The 16,370-nt window shown below is 42.2% G+C and overlaps 2 protein-coding genes and 1 long non-coding RNA gene across 7 annotated transcripts in view; 1 reads left to right on the plus strand and 2 right to left on the minus strand.

The window, feature by feature from the left end:
* HEATR3 (HEAT repeat containing 3) overlaps positions 1-8,403 on the minus strand; it is a 39,114-nt gene extending 30,711 nt beyond the window's left edge. For 3 of the 5 annotated variants that reach the window (XM_037877381.2, XM_037877380.2, XM_037877382.2), the window contains exon 1: positions 2,992-3,126. In XM_037877381.2, coding sequence (XP_037733309.1) covers positions 2,992-3,126 — 135 coding nt within the window. Of the gene's footprint in view, positions 1-992; positions 1,012-2,991; positions 3,127-8,263 lie in introns of those variants that run through there. The other 2 variants (XM_027822132.3, XM_037877383.2) reach the window with 2 other exon arrangements.
* Positions 3,377-4,294, plus strand: LOC122462537. The gene is made up of 2 exons (XR_006285147.1): positions 3,377-3,513; positions 4,171-4,294. It is a non-coding gene; the product is annotated as an uncharacterized LOC122462537 (long non-coding RNA).
* On the minus strand, positions 7,093-15,678 carry CNEP1R1 (CTD nuclear envelope phosphatase 1 regulatory subunit 1). The gene is made up of 6 exons (XM_007059653.4): positions 15,478-15,678; positions 12,919-12,990; positions 10,796-10,869; positions 9,185-9,294; positions 9,025-9,079; positions 7,093-8,441 (listed from the first exon to the last, which is right to left on the minus strand). Exons 1-6 carry the CDS (start codon positions 15,656-15,658, stop codon positions 8,400-8,402), a joined length of 534 nt encoding a protein of 177 aa, XP_007059715.4. The 5' UTR covers positions 15,659-15,678; the 3' UTR covers positions 7,093-8,399.
* Positions 15,679-16,370: the final 692 nt, after the last annotated feature.

Genomic DNA, 16,370 nt, shown 5'->3' on the forward strand with positions numbered 1-16,370 from the left:
TCCTTTTGTACCAAAGTTATTAATAAAAATGTTAAATACGATAGGTCCCAAAACCGATCCCTGAAGAACTCTACTAGTAATCTTTCTCCAGCCTGACAGTTCACCTTTCAGTATGACCCATTGTAGTCTTCCCTTTAACCAGTTCCTTATCCACCTTTCAGTTCTCATATTAATCCTCATCTTCTCCAATTTAACTAATAATGTCCCATATGGAACTGTATCAAATGCTTTACTGAAATCCAGGTAGATTAGATCAACTGATTTTTTAGACAAAGGAAATGCAGTAATCTTCTCAAAGAAGGAGATCAGATTGGTCTGGCACAATCTACCTTTTATAAAACTAAGTTGCATCTAATCTCAATTACTGTTTACCTCTATGTCCTTAACTACTCTCTCTTTCAAAATTTGTTCCAAAACCTTGCATACAATTGAGGTCAAACTAACAGGACTGTGGTTTCCCAAATCACATCTTTTTCCCCCCTTCCTGTTGTTGGTTTTGTTTTCATTTCCCCACCCCCCTTCCCTTAACTTGTAGAAGAAGTTAAGTTCCCTTAACTCTACAAAGAACCACCTGCCATGGGAGGACAATGATGGGTTGCCAATACCACTGCTAGATCTTCCTCTACCTGCAGCTGTGGGGCCCTCGCCAGACAGACAAACTGACCCTGGAGACTTCATACCCTGGAGACTTGCTGAGAATGCAGCTTGCACATTCCCACCTGCTGTGAGACGTGTCTGTTCGTTGAGTCTTTCAGGAAGCAAGTAAGAGAGCTGCAGGATGAGGCAGCTTGTCTGCATAGCATCCAAGAGCATGAGGACTTGATTGACAGAATGCACATAGAAACATCTGAGATGGAGAATGTTAGCCAACTACAGACAACGACTGCACCAGAGAAGAACTGGCTACTCTATGGCCACCTCAGACCATAGACTTTGCTCCACCCTCAACCCAGCTCCCGCATTCATCAAGGTAAAGTACTGGTATGCCGTACCAGCTACAGGAGGTGAGGAGCAGACCTCAGTGGCTGAAGAGCTGCCAGCTGCCCCCAAACGGGGAGGCTCACAACCACCGCACCCAAGAGGAGGCAGCGTAGGGTGCTGGTAGTCAGGGACTCTTCTGAGGGGGACAGAGGTATCCAACTGCAGACCTGACATGATGTCCTGAGAGGTGTGCTGCTTGCCTAGAGCTTGCATCTGAGACATTTCAGAAAGGCTGCTGAGGCTCATCTGTCCCTCTGACCACTACTCCATGCCGCTCATCCACATGGCCACCAATGATACTGACAGGTATAACCATGAAAAGTTCAACAAAATCTGGGAGGGAGGGTGAAGGAATCAGAAGTGCAGGCTGTATTTTTGTCTATCCTCCTGGTTGAGGGTAAGGGAGGAACATGCACATCCTGGAGATGAATCGATGGCTTCACAGATGGTGTTAACAGGAGGGCTTTGGCTTCCTCGACCACGGGATGCTGTTCTGGGAAGAAGGTCTGCTGGGAAGAGATGGGGTCCACCTGACCAAGAAGGGAAAGAGCATCTTCAAGCACCAACTTGCCAACCTAGCAAGGAGGGTTTTAAACTACATTCAAAAGGGGCAAGTGACAAAAGCTTCTTTTAATTTTTTCATGGTTTGTGTGTATAAAAACATCTTCTGTATTTTCCACAGTATGCATCCGATGAAGTGAGCTGTAGCTCACGAAAGCTTATGCTCAAATAAATTGGTTAGTCTCTAAGGTGCCACAAGTACTCCTTTTCTTTTTGCGAATACAGACTAACACGGCTGTTACGCTAAAAGCTCACAGGTAAGCATAAAAAAAAATGACCTTAACAGAGCACTAGTTGTCGGGGGGGGGGAGGGTGAGGGAGAAAGATGGAAAATTACAATAGGGCCATAGGAGTAACAACAGGGAAATTAGTGGGGAAATCTGCTCAACATCTTAGATATCTATACACAAATTCAAGAGGTATGGGAAATAAACAGGAAGAAGTGGAAATATGAGTTCACAAGCTAAATTATGCCTTAGTTGGCATCACTGAGACTTGGTGGGATAAATCTCATGACGGGAATACTGGTATAGAAGGGTATAGCTTGTTCAGGAAAGACAAGCAGGGTAAAGAGGGAGGAGGTATTGCGTTATACATCAAGAATATATATTCTTGTTTTGAGTTCCAGGGGGTGAGAGACAGACCAGTGGAAAGTATATGAAGAAAGATAAAATGGATAACAAATAGGGATGATGTCATGGGAGGGGCTACTACAGCCCACCAAATCAAGAAGAGAAGGTGAATGAGGTACTTCTACACCAAATAACAGAAATATCCAGTACACAAGACCTGGTAATAATGGATTAACAGAAATATCCAGTACAAAAGTTTGAGAACCACTGGTCTAGATTTACTTGGTTCTGCCTCCGACTGGACTTGACTTCTCAATACACTTGTATGATTCTATACTGACCAGATGACACCCCACCACTTGGTATGTGACAACAACCTGTGCATTTCTCTATCACAGAAGGTACAGCTCACATTGTAGCTCCTTTCCCTCTGAAAAGATGTTGCAGGGAGGGAAAAAAAAGTCCATCTCCCTGTATGGCTAGCATACACATCCCGGGTGGGAAACTGGCTAGCTACTGCACACCACAAATCAAGCCTGAGCCAGGTGCAGAGTGCAGCCGCTTCCGGCACAGACACCACAGGTTCCCTCCCAGATTCAGGGGAGGGTAAAACCAGGCTCAAAGAGCCCCTACCCATCAATCTGCCCGTGCCTGCACGGCTCAAAGCATGCCACTGAAGCCACACAGGCCTTCTCCTCCTCCCTGACACACGTGGGCGGGGGCCCCGGCCCACAAAAGGAGAGGCCCCCTTGCTGGGAGAGCTGCTTGCAGAGCACTGGCCGGGGGGGGTGAGGGGAGAGCAGCAGGGCTCCAGCCTGTGCCCAGCCCCCCCTACACCGACTTGCGGGGAGGAAGGGGAGGAGCTGCTTTCGCTTACTTTCTCCAGCAGCTCAGCGGCCGTGGAGCCTCCATCGCCGTCTTCCCCGGCCGGCCCCTCCCCGCTAGCCGCCCGCTGCGGGCCGGCTGGGGAGAACGGGGCTCTCCGAAACCTCCTGGCCTTGCTCTTGCCCATGGTGTCCGCCCGCGGACGGCGACGCGGCGACCCTGCCCCGCCGGGCCGGAGGAGAACGCACAGCCCCCACGTGTGCGGCCGCAGCCCGGCCGGCCCTGACCCTGGCGCAGGCGCAGAGAAGAAGGAGCGGCTAGTTCCCGATCCGCTAGGGGGCGCTGCGCCGCCCAGGCAGCGTACGCCGTGGCGTACAATAGCGCCCTGGGCTGTGCGCAACCGCGCAGCTTCCCGCCGGCTCCGCGGGCCGGTAGCAGGACACCCAGGGGCACGGGCAGCGCCCGTTGCCGTTTGAGAGACTAGGCCCTGCCGGGCTGCTGCTTTACCAGGATGGAAGGAAGCTAAACCCTCCACTCCTTCCTTCCGAGGCTGCCCCTGCGACATTTTCCACAGGTGAGAAGAGACGGGCAGTGGTGTTTGTCTTAAAGCTCCCACTCCTAGAGTCACAGCTTTTGAGGCCTTTCCCTGGTGGACATAGCGCTGGCCCCACCAGTGCTTCTGGTGGTGTAACTTATGTCACTTAAGGGGGTGTCTATTTCACACACCTGAGTGACATAAGTTATACTGACAAAAGTGCTAGTGTAGACGTCGCCTGTGTCTGCCTCACATAGCCTTAGGCTATGCGTTCACTGCCGCGGGATGGACGCTCCGGTGATCGGTGCACCGGGGGTTGATTTAGCGGGTCTTCAGAGTGCTTTCCGCTCAACCCCGCTACTCCATTGGGAACGAGAGGAGCAAGGTAAGTAGACAGGAGAGCATCTACCATGGACCTAGGGCAGTACAGACCCCACAGTAAGTTGACATAAGCTACGTGGACTCCAGCTACATTGTTCGCATAGCTGGAGTTGCGTAACTTAGGTTGACTTACTGCAGTAGTGTCGACATAGCCAAAGGAATAGTCTTTGTTCTAGGTTCCTACAAACCCCATGTTTTACTCAATGACTAGGGGCTACTAGGCTCTCCACTAAATACAAATAAATAATAAAACATCATCTGAGTTTACTACTATACCCTATCAACTGGAGTAAACTGCATCTCATTTGTTCACAGGTGGACAGCATAAGTGATTAATGGAGATGGACACTTCTGCACAACTGTGATGTTTCATTCAGTGGACAGTTTGCTACATAATACAGCAACAAAACATGCACATAAACCGCTGCAATATCAGATACAAATTGTTTGGATGCTTTTTTTTAATCTGTCCCTAACACTTAGCTGCATATTTACTACGGGCTGTTATAGAGTAATAGAGACTAGGGCAGGACTTAAAGGAGGGTGTAGGTTTTAAAACTTTGTACAACAGCAGCAAAGGCAGATTAGATTGTTAAAGTAAATACTTTTGAATTATTGTCCTTATGTTGTATCCAACCCTGGAACCACAGAGTGGAGCAGCACACAATAGGAAATAAAAAATCCAGATTCCGACAGAGAGGAGGCAGATTCTTTCTAAATAATCCAGGGCTATTATCCTTGCCTTTTACATGTGGCACACTGGTTTTAGTTTTTGCAGCCTTAATATTTTTCCATTTTATAGTTTGCAACCATGTTTGAAAGTTATCTCCCATAGTTATATGCAGTGTTGGTGTAGCCGGGTTGGTCCCAGGATATTAGAGACAAAAGGCGGGGGAGAGGTAACATCTTTTATTGGACCAACTTCTATTGGTGGGAGAGACAAGCTTTCGAGCTTACACAGAGCTCTTCCTCAGGTCTGGTTTACACTAGAGACCTATATTGGTATAACTGCCACTCAGGCGTGTGAAAAATCCACACCCTTGAGCGACATAGCTTGGTATAACTAACCCCCCATATAGACAATGCTTCATCAGCAAGAGAGCTTCTCTTGCCGACATAGCTACTGCTGCTCCGGGAGGTGGATTAACTATGCCAACAGGAGAGTTCTCTCCCATCAGCCTAGAGTATCTTCATTAAAGCACTACAGTAGTTCACTTGGAATGGCCCTTGAAATGTGTTAAGTGGACCGTAGCGGTGTATCAGTAAACTCTTCTATGAACTCACACAGGAAAATGATAAATGACCAAAAACACACTTTGGGCACTTTACAGCTGCACTGATGTAGCTGCGCTGCTCTAAGCCGATGGGCGAGCGCTCTCCCATCTACTTAACTACTCCAGTCCCCACGAGCGGCTCTAGCTATGTCAGCAGGAGAAGCTCTCCCACCAACATAGTGCTATCCATACCAGTGCTTATGTCAGTGTAAGTTAGAGCTTGGTCTACACTACACAGCTTTTAGTGACATGGCTGTGTCGCAACAGCTGTGCTGCTAAAAGTCATGCGGTGTAGCTGCTGTTTGTTGGCTCTCCCGTGGACAAAAAACTTCCATGTGCAACAAGCGGCGTTTGGTCTCCTGCCGACAACGCGCTGTTCATACTGGCACTTGTCGTGGCAAAACTTTTGTCTGCGGGGAGAGGTTAATACGTTCAATTGCCAGTGTAGACATAGCCTTAGTCACTCAAGGGGGGTAATTTATTCACACCCCCCCCAACTGATATAAATTATACAGACATAAGCTGTAGTGTAAACAAAGCCTTAATCACCTGTGGATGAACACTTCACAAAGTGACCACTCTATATCTGACCTATCAGTCCTCATCCTCGATGGAAACCTTCACAACACTTTCAAAAGATGAGCCTGGGAGCTAAATTCATAACTTTGCTAGATGCTCAAAATCATGAACTGAACTGAGACACTGGCTTCAACAATCTGTAACCCAACACTAACAACCCTCAAAACTGGCTCCTCCACTTCCTTTCCATGCTTCCTTTCCGCACTCGCTCCCCATGACTGGATTGGTGTTAACAAGCCATTTCACCTTGAATGGCCCTTGAAATGTGCTAACTACTTATGCTAAACAATCTGTTCCACCTTGTATTTAGCGAGCTGTAGCTCACGAAAGCTTATGCTCAAATAAATTTGTTAGTCTCTAAGGTGCCACAAGTAGTCCTTTTCCTTTTGTGGATACAGACTAACACGGCTGCTACTCTGAAACCTTGTATTTAGCTGTGACATTTCCCAGACCTGAAGAGCTCTGTGTAAGCTTGGCTATATCTACACTACAGCACTTACAGTGGCACAGGTCTCCTGACGACATAGCGTTTAGAACGGTATAACTTAAATCACTCAATGACTTGTTCAGACTGCTCTACATACCATACACTGAAATGTAAGTACAGTATTTATATTCCAATCTATTTATTTTATAATTATATGGTAAAAATGAGAAAGTAAGACTTTTTCAGTAATAATGTGCTGTGACACTTTTGTATTTTTACGTCTCATTTGGTAAGCAAGTAGTTTTGAAGTGAGATGACACTTGGGGGTACACAAGACAAATCAGACTACTGAAAGGGGTACACCATTCTGAAAAGGTTGAGAGCCACTGATTTAGGCATTCCAGGGATGCTGGATGACCTGCAGATCATTAGTTCAAATCCAGCCCAGTTTGGAAGTGACTAAAAGTAATTTCCATCTGATGATGACTCAGGAGCCTACATGAATATGTTCACCAGGAACTGGACAAGGACCCACCATATCAACAAGTGGTCATATCACATTAATGTCTATGGCACCCTTGTTAGCACCCAAGTATATACTTAAGTGCTTGTTGAATCTGGGGCCTTCCTGAGGCCTCAGAAAGGACAAAGACTGAATGGAGATAGAGACAATATCTGCTCTAGGCATGAGAAGGTGCCTGGAACAGGGTTGAGGTAGACTGGAGGATTATTGTAGAGGGACCATGGGCTGCAGCTTTCCATTCTGTCCCTATTTTGGTGACATCAATATCCAGCATTACAAACATGACATTTCACAAAAAAACAAAAGCCACAATACTTCCGTCCCTGGAGTCTTCAGCTGTTCATAACTAAAGTACATAACTGTTTAGCTTTTGTCACTTCCCATGCTATATCTGCACATTTGTCAACATATAATACAAAAAAACCCAAACATACTAACATATATAAAGTATTTATTTAATGCACATATTTACCTACAAAATTTACATCAGTTAAAAACAATGGAAGGACAGAAGTACAAAACCTTTAGGAGCAAAGGATTTTATTGCCTCAACTGAGCAAAAATTTAACATACATAAAAGTCAAACTATGCTCACTTTAAGAGGCAGCCTTGCTAATCTTATCTGTAGTGAGAGGTTATTGTGCCGGCAATAGCTTTGTGTTTTTATGCTGATGTATGCTCAATTAAATTACAAAAATCTGAAACAGGTAAAAAGGCACCTTGAACACTTAAAATTAAACTGTTATGATGATTCTAAATATTTCAAGGACTATTGTACTATGTATACATAACAGCCACACAGTTTCTCTTAACACTTTAGAGAGTTTTATTAATTTATTTGTGGCACCGATCGTATATTTCCTTTATCAAATTATCTGAATCCGACGTTAAATATTTGCAATACTAGTTGCATGGCCAGATTATAACAGGATAAAATCCACTCTTAAAACAGTGTGATTATGGAATTCAGATACAGTGCAGAACTTTTATAATCTGAAAGTATATTTAAGAGTTTTTAAAATCTTAAAATAATTAAAACCAGGTTGTACTGTGAATTAGATGAAAGCACTGAATTAAGGATAACCACAGTGAAAGTGGCCGAAGTACTGTAGGTAGACAGACAAGTGATACTTTAACATATTTGTAATATTCTTAAACATAATAAGACCTTTTTTCCCCACCATAGATTTCTCTTTTAAGTCTCTTTTGTTTGCGGATTCCAAAAATATTGTAACCAGGAATGAAAGAGACAACTGTAATTAATAAAAAGCTCTGGGAATGGCAGATAAGCATCCCTTTAAATACTGGTTCATGAGAACAAGAATTCACACAGCATGTATTACTCTTTGCTTAACATTGGCATTGATTTGCTATTTACAGTAGTTTGCAAAAAACACATTATAAGAAACAAACAAGGTTTGGTTTCCAAGTTTAACTTAGTAACCAATTAACATACTTCACCTGCATGTTTTGCTCTACCTGAAGAACAAAAGTGACACTAATACTGAAAAAGAGGTAATCAAAAGTAGCAAAAGCATTGATAACATGAGGATAGTCAAAAGAGAATTTAGACAAATATGCCAGACAGTAATATTGCACACTTACGCTGTCAATTGTAAGTAAGACTCTCACTCCTAGGCAACTGAAAACCAGTCCTGTTTGACTTTTTGTGCCACACTACCTTGAGAAAAGGTCATTTTTGGTTTCCAGGGCAGTGGACAGAGTTGAAGGAAGATCGCGATTATTGAACATGGGGCCTAGGTTTCAAAATTAGTTTTCCAGTCTGCAAAAGAAAAATTCAAGTTCAAACAAACCCCTGAAATTTAACATAACATTCACCTTTGTAATAAGGCTGTCTGCAACAACAGGGGTGAGAACTAAGAGTTTGCATCCATGGAACCGTTAAGTAACTTGTAGTTTCATATTTTAACCATACATTATTTGTAAAAATGTAAATATGCACTCTTAGGCTGTCTACCCTTTAACAGCATGTAGAGTACAGGTACTACACACGTGCGACATGCTGCAGTAAAAGGTTCTGGCAACAGGGAACTGCCAGAGCTTCTCACTGCTGCATCCTCCCCACCAGGGCCTTTCCCTGCAGCAGAGAAAGCTCCACTATCAAGATACTATGTTGCTAAAAATAGCAGGATAGTATCTCACAGTACATGGGAGGCACTGCTCAGGCGGTTCATGCAAGTAAGCCAGTCTACACACCTAAGCCTTATCTCACCATCTACATTGCTATTTATACCCGTGCCAGCTGGGAATGCAATGTCTGTTCAGGAAGAGAGCAATTTCCTCTTTTTTGCATTTATTCCTGCCTTAAACATGTACATGTAGTCAGTGCGACTAGAGTCACTTACATCATCACAGGACATATTATACTCTGCCAAGACTGTTCGACATCGGGCTGCTATGCTGTGTGAATTTCGTCAAAGAAAAGTACTAAACAAAGATTTTATGTGGGCTGCAGTTACAGTAAGAATTACCTCAACTTTCACCTGACAAACTATCAAAGGATACATTGATGGTGCCACCACTCTTTTGTGTATGCCAGCAAAGAACAAGCCTATTAGAGTAATACAGCTAATTGTGAAGAATGGATGATTCCACAATGATGTGAAAAAGGACACCTAGGAGAGAAATAAAATTATCTTGAAGAAAAATTATTAAAAGATTCCATGATTGAAGGGACATCATCAAGCTGGAGACCAAGTATTTCAAACCTGATGTTTAGGCCACTAATGTAAACTGGAATAGATCTCTTAAAAATTCCCTTGTTACTCAGAACTTACTACTCCTTTGTAACCCTGCTACTCTTTACAAGAAGTGCTTCTGCCAAACGTCCTCCCAATGAATATCCCTTCTGTTTTCAGGTTTTTGGAAGGTAACAGAGAAAATAGTCTCCGATTTTCCTGGGAGAAGTCCCAATTAGAGCAGCTGCCCTACTAAGTGATATATACTGTTTAAGAAAAATAACCTAAGTAAAATTTTAGATCTGCTATCCATGACGTTATCCCTTTTAAAGTGGGGACAAATAGAGTGCTAACATCTGAAGAGAGTTTTTAAAACTGTGAGATCCGAGGATATTTAATCTTCAGCTTCTGATTTGATAACATTTCTCATTGTAGTAGTGCTGTTTGAGTCTCTGCAATTAAGCTAAATTTCTGTTTTAAAGTTCTATGGGAACAGTCTAAAATTAAAAAGTACTTTCCTGTTAATGACACAAAAATAATCAATTGTTCATCACTCATCTTGTATTTTTCTTTCCACTTCTGAATAAAATGTAATAGCTCTAGCTCAGTTTATTGCTAAGGTGTAAAAATGAAAATAAGTGAGGAATCCTTTACCAATTTTTCTTCAGTTTGGTGGTAAAGCGAATCTCCTATATTCCACTCAAAACTCAGAAGTTCTCTTGCACCATATAAAGTTCATTGAACAACTATACTTTCAGATTCAGTTTCACAGATACAATGTAGCCTAGAAGTCTGCCATCACTTCAATACAAGCCGCAAATTTCTGGTCTGAAATTTAGAATACCAAGCCTCAGGCCATTCCACCCACACAGTTTAGGAAAACATAAGTTTGATCATCTTGGATATTCACGTTAAACAAAAACTTAAATGCATAGCTTGTGTATACATATCTAGGGTGACAAATTTTAAATTGTTCCACTGCTACAAAAAGTTATTTCAAGGAGAAAGGGGGAGATATTTCCAAAGTGCAGAGGTACATAAGAAAAAACTTTTAGGACTAATTAATTTGCTACTGTTCTCACAAGTTCAATTTTCTTGATCATGGATCAGTCTAGTTGAAGGTGGCCTCAGCAGACTATGCTCTATAGATAGACAGAATGAAGTTATTCTTCTGGGGAAATCACCCTTATTCAGCACAGCTGTGGAATGCCTCAAAAATTCTTAGTTGCCCCTCGAAGTGTGATTCCTGTGATGTAAATAATCCACTGAATTTGCTCTTTGTCGCTAGTGTCTTGAATCAGTCAGAGAAATAACCCTGCTGTTAGCTTTTCACTCTTCAAGGCAGTGCACAACTCCTGACTACATACACTTGGTTTTTATTATCTAAATTACAAACATTATGAGACATTTAATATTTCAACATTAGAGTATAACTTACCTTCTGTGTCTCAGGATCTATTAACCAGTTCCAAGCACCCGTTGCTGTGCAGACTGATACCACTATAAGAATCACTGATGAAAAATAAAGGTCATAAGCAACACATCTGGTTTATATTCATTAGAAAGTATTTAAGGTCTCATGAGACAGCTTTGAAAGAGATTACATTCTATTTTATTTCCCCTCTCCATTCTTGATTTATAAGAATGTCCAAAGAAGAACGAGATTTATTTGAAGAGTTCTACCCGCATATCATGTTTGTTTCTCATTTGGACTCCCACCTTTCTATTTATGCAGTCAAAGTGGAAGGAGATAAAAAAAATGTTTTACCGTTTAAAATAATGCAACCCTTTCAAGATTCTATTGGCCTCCTAGAGAGGACAAAAAAGTAGTACCAGATAGTGTTTTGTTAAGTAAAGACATGCGGGGGAGGGAAGGGGGGAGATATAAGAGGTTTCTACTAGATACACTGATTTAGAAACATTAGTCAGAAAATTGAGGGAAAGTAGTACAGAATATCTTTCTTGAGCAATACACTAAAAACCCACGCAGTATTCTGCACGTAACTTCCACGGACCAATAACACTAAAGTGCCAGTCCTGCAAGCTGCTCTGCAAGGAGGCAGGCAGCCTCGCCAACTCTTTCAATTTCATTGCAAGTGTAGCAGTACTCCAGCTCTGGGAGGCAAGTGATTATGTGAGAATCTCAGCTTTTATTACAATAAAGTTTTATTTCCAACCCTCCACTCATAGTTGTGGATAAAAGCCTGAAAGACATGAACAGTGCACATTCTCAAGGTTCAAACCTCATTGCTTGTAAAGCAGACTCGTGATGTCTTATTTTTGGGGCTGGTAATACTGATAAAATAAAAATGGTCCAGTTAGGAGCTGGAATTTGCACAGTCGAAGGGGAATTTAAAAAGTTTTTATGCCATATAAAATTAAAGGTATTTCTCCTGTTTCACACAGGAGGATAATAAAGATCTACCTATATCAATACCAGTTTTCCAGGAATAAAGTAGTTATTATACAGATAACAGAATTATGAAGAAGTCACTAGATTCCACATCCAATGTTTATTTAAAACTTCTTCATGAGTGTGCTTTAAGTCAGTAAAACTTTAGCCTGCATTTAAATATATTTGAACAAGTTTGGAAGAGATTGCCAACAGTTGGAAAGTGAACACACCCATTAAAAAAAATAAACTATAGGACCAGTGAACTTAATATATTGATTTTGGGGAAAACTTTGGAAAATATACTAAGGAATAGGAGAAAGCTATCAATAAACAAATGGTTTTAAGTTATCATGGTGAAAAATAGCCCAACTTGGAAACCAAACCCCTATATACAGTCACAAAATAGATACAAGAATGAAAAAAGGTAGTGCAGACTATGCCTACACTAGAGAGCTTACAGTGGCAAAGTTGTATCTATGCAGCTGCACGCCTCTAAGATCTCTCATGTAGCCACTCTATGCTGACAGAAGAGAATCCTCCTGTTGACATAATTAAACCACCCCCAAAGAGCAGCAGTAGTTATGTTGGCGGGAGCTCTCCCGCTGACAGAGTGCATGCATACTACCACTTATGCCAGTGAAACTTATGTCACTCATGGGGGAGGGAGGGTGTCACACTCCTGAGCAACATACGTTTTGCTAACATAAGTGGTAGTGTAGATATGGCCTTAATCACAAAGTCTCAATATGCCTCGAACTTGTCCTGAAGAATTCCTTTTAAAAAGACTAATTCAGTCCTGGCCTTCTTTGCTGAGACTGCCTATAAGATCATCATCATACTGATTACACTTCTAGCTTTGTTGTTCTTGCCAATATCTACTTTTGAATAGCAACTGTGCAAATGTTATAAGCGTTTTGTGCACATAGTATAGTTGCAACAACATAAATCCATTATTTTACTTTTGCTATTTTTTGTACAATTTGTCAATGTGTGGTACCTTCAAATATTTAAAAGATTTTTAGGCTCATATACAAAGTATATACAGTAAGATTTTTAAAGCACAGGTTTGTTTTTGTAAACACAAATCCATAGGCATATACATGGGTAAATGCCAAATGAAGTATTAAAGAGTCAATCCAACTTCTCCTTTAAAATATTAAGCTTACTTCTCCAACGTCCTGTAGCTGGTTGCAAACATGCAATATATTCAGTAAGTCTTCTTTCAAAAGCCTTGAGATCTGAGGAAAAGACAGACAGAGATCTAATAAGTCTTGGTCTATTAGTTGACCTTTAAGAGTTAATGCCTCAGATTCTGTTCTGTTACTTATGCCCTGTGCAGCTCAGACTCATAACTTGCAAAGGAAAGCTGTAATGCATTGATGATATAGTGATCAAAAATCACCTGCACCTCAGATTAAGCAATAGATAACGGAAAGATGCTTAGCACTGCATCTCAGCATATTAGCTTTAGAATTTACCACACTTTTTGGTTAAGCTCCCCACCAAGAAGGAATATATTAAGTGACAGGTATTTCCATATACAGAAGAGATTAGAATACCTTGACATGATATCCTTTTGTTAATCTAAATGCAAGCCATTAATATTAATAGATTAAAATACTCTAAAACAAGGTATATTTTGAAATGTAAAATGTGTCAGAAAACCTTGTTATACTCCATGGTCTGTGTTAATGATAGATAAAGTTTGGTATTTTGTTTGTGATTAGAATGACACTTATCACCATAACTCACTACAAAAATTCTTACCTCAGTTGGCATCATTTGAGATTTTTACAGTCCTTTCAGTTTCAATAATCTATTTTTTTACATGCCACTCATCTTGGAAAATGAAAATACAATAATAAATTATTTAAGTTTTAGCCAGCTTTAGAATCTGACTCATGAAATAGCATGTTTGGTTTGCAACATTACAGGGGAACTATTTAACATGAAGAGAAGTCTACTTTAGAAATATTTTCAGATAAAAAAAAAAAAAAAAAGAGTCAACTGTTCATTTTAATGTCTGTGAAGATTTCCTTTTCCAGCAGAGAAGTTTTGGGCTTAAAACTGTCCCACTAATTTATTGTTTGAAGTTTGATATTTTTATTAATAAAAGGTATATATACTTCAAATGTAAGCTGGCTTCAAGTAACAACTACTATTCTTTGAAAGAATTTCATGTTGTATTAGAATGTCAAGTTCTAATAAAGGTGACAATGCAAAAACTACAAGAAAAATACCTTCATTAAAATGCATGCCTGTTACTGAAGTGTGTACTTACTCTAAAATATACGCAGAGATTATTTCAGTGTTTAGCAACTGGAAAAAATGTAACTACTTTGTTAACCAACAGAAAGCATTTGTAAATTAAATATGATTTTTAGTGTTTTAAATGAAGTGAATATAAAAAAATAAAGGCTTGAGCTACATTTTATAAGTCTTGGAAGCCCAAATTGTTAACAACCTCTTTCAAAAAAATGATGGGTTTGGTCTTTAAAAATGCGTGTCTACCAGTTCTAACCAAAGAGATAATTCCGATATTTACAGCGTTAGAATAAGTGTTGACAGTCACTTCAGTATTCCCATAATTTCTAATATGTCTGCTAATGTATCTACATCTTGTTTGTTTTATATATGACATTTACTAATCTATCTAATCTTGAAGTACTGGTGTATTATTAAAATATTCTCCTGTATTGATTTTTTTGAAGAAAGCAGCTTTAAATTCCTTTTTAATATCCTTTGCTACAAATCTGCACCAAAACTTAAAATAAGGATCTGTTTTAGCAAATAAGAAAGTGAAGCTCAGTGAGCTGTATTTTTCCTGAAGAAAAGAATTCCTTGGTTAGATTATTACATCTCAATGTATTTGAGATATAGAATGCAATTAAAGAATTACAGCTGTGTTGAATACATAGCTTACATTCAAAAAGGAAATGAATTAGTGAATATTCTATGACAAGTTTCCAACTTGTACAGCAAATCTCTTATCAACGCAGAAAAAACAGACTTAATAGACCACACTGTAAAAGCCAGGCTCGGTCATGAAACAACCAAACCAAAGAAAGATGACAAAAAGGAAGTTTTGCAAACTACTGGAGACCTTTTAGTCTGTTCCCGGTGGAGAAAGCCGATGCACGCACTCTCGTTCAAATAACTTGGCTCAGTTAAGAGTTAGAACTTTCCCCTTTTACAACCGAATCCACTTTCTATCGTTGTTCCAAGCGCCGCTTGCATAGCAGGAACATGTCCCTCCTCCATCAATAAGCGAGCAAACAAAACATTAATCCACAACTCACCGGCTCCTCGCCTTTGAGCCATTCCCCAGGGCGTGAGGCTGTGAGCACCAGGGACCTCGTCCTGGGGCAGGTCTGCACAGCGCACCTCTGGCCCTACAGAAAACCGGAACCCCCCAGGGGAGGGGCGCCGCTCACTCCCGTTCCCCGCCCCGCACACCCTTCGCTGGCTCCCGCTGTCACTGGGCCACAGGACGCAGAACGTCCCTCCCCGCTCCGGGGCGGAGGTGGGGTGGCCTCGCAGTCCCCCAGCTGCTATTGGCCAGCGCCCTTTGACGCCTCCCGCTGAAGGGGCCGGAGTCGTGGGTCAGAGGCAGGAGACCGCTCTGGGGCGCGGGAGCCGCACACACAAGCTCCCCCTGCGGCCCCCCGGGAAAGGAGGAAGGGTCACTGGGCCCGGGGGGGCGGGGACCCCGCGACCCCAATTACCTTCTGCCTGCTCCAGCGAATTCATGGCGGGTGGGGGAGGGCGGTCACCACGCACGGCCGCCCCCTCCTCAGCGTCTGGAAGCCGCTCGCATCGCAGCCCAGAGGGCCGGCTCCTAGTCCCACCCTGCGCCCCTTCCGCAGTCCCCCGTCCCCCACAACAACGCCGCACCTCATTGGGCATCCCCTCCGGGTCGCACCCCTCCCTAGCAAACCCCATCCCCATTGGCTGGGAAGGGAAGGGGCGTGGCTGCAGGAGGAAAGATTCCAAAAAGGGCCGGGGGTGGGATCGGCTCGTGGCGGCGCTGTAGCGTTCGACAAGAGCGGCGCGCGATGGAGCTGCGGGCGGGAGCCCGGCCGAGCAAACTGTGCGGTTGTTGCCTCTTTTTTGTATGTGTCACAGCCCTGAGGGCATCGGTCTCCACGTGCAAAACTAGAGCGAGGAGGAGAGGCCTGATCCAAAGGCCATTTGGAATCAATGGAAAGACTCCTTGGTCTCTTACACTTATAGTCCCTAGGGACAGTTCTGCAATTCTTTCAGACTATTGCCCTAAAAATGTGTGCTGGATAATTTCCCATTTCAATAAAGGTATATCCTTAATGTTAAGTACTGTAAATTCCTGCATTGGGGGGGGGGAGGAAATACATTTTAAACCAAATATTTATTATATGTTAATCAAAAAACTAAATCTTTATGAACTATTCTTGGACGTGGAATATAAAAGGCCAGAAGAATAATTGCTTGGGTTGGAGGTTGCAGCTGCAAACAAATGTGAGAAATTCTCCCATAGTTCTTTGTTACTGTATTTAATACCTCTCTTTTCTGTCGGTGGGGGCATACACTGGCTCCAGTTCTGCAATCTGATCCACATGACAAGTCAGTCACTATAGCTGGG

This window comes from Chelonia mydas, chromosome 12 (genome assembly GCF_015237465.2).
Source record: "Chelonia mydas isolate rCheMyd1 chromosome 12, rCheMyd1.pri.v2, whole genome shotgun sequence".
NCBI lineage: Eukaryota > Metazoa > Chordata > Testudines > Cheloniidae > Chelonia > Chelonia mydas.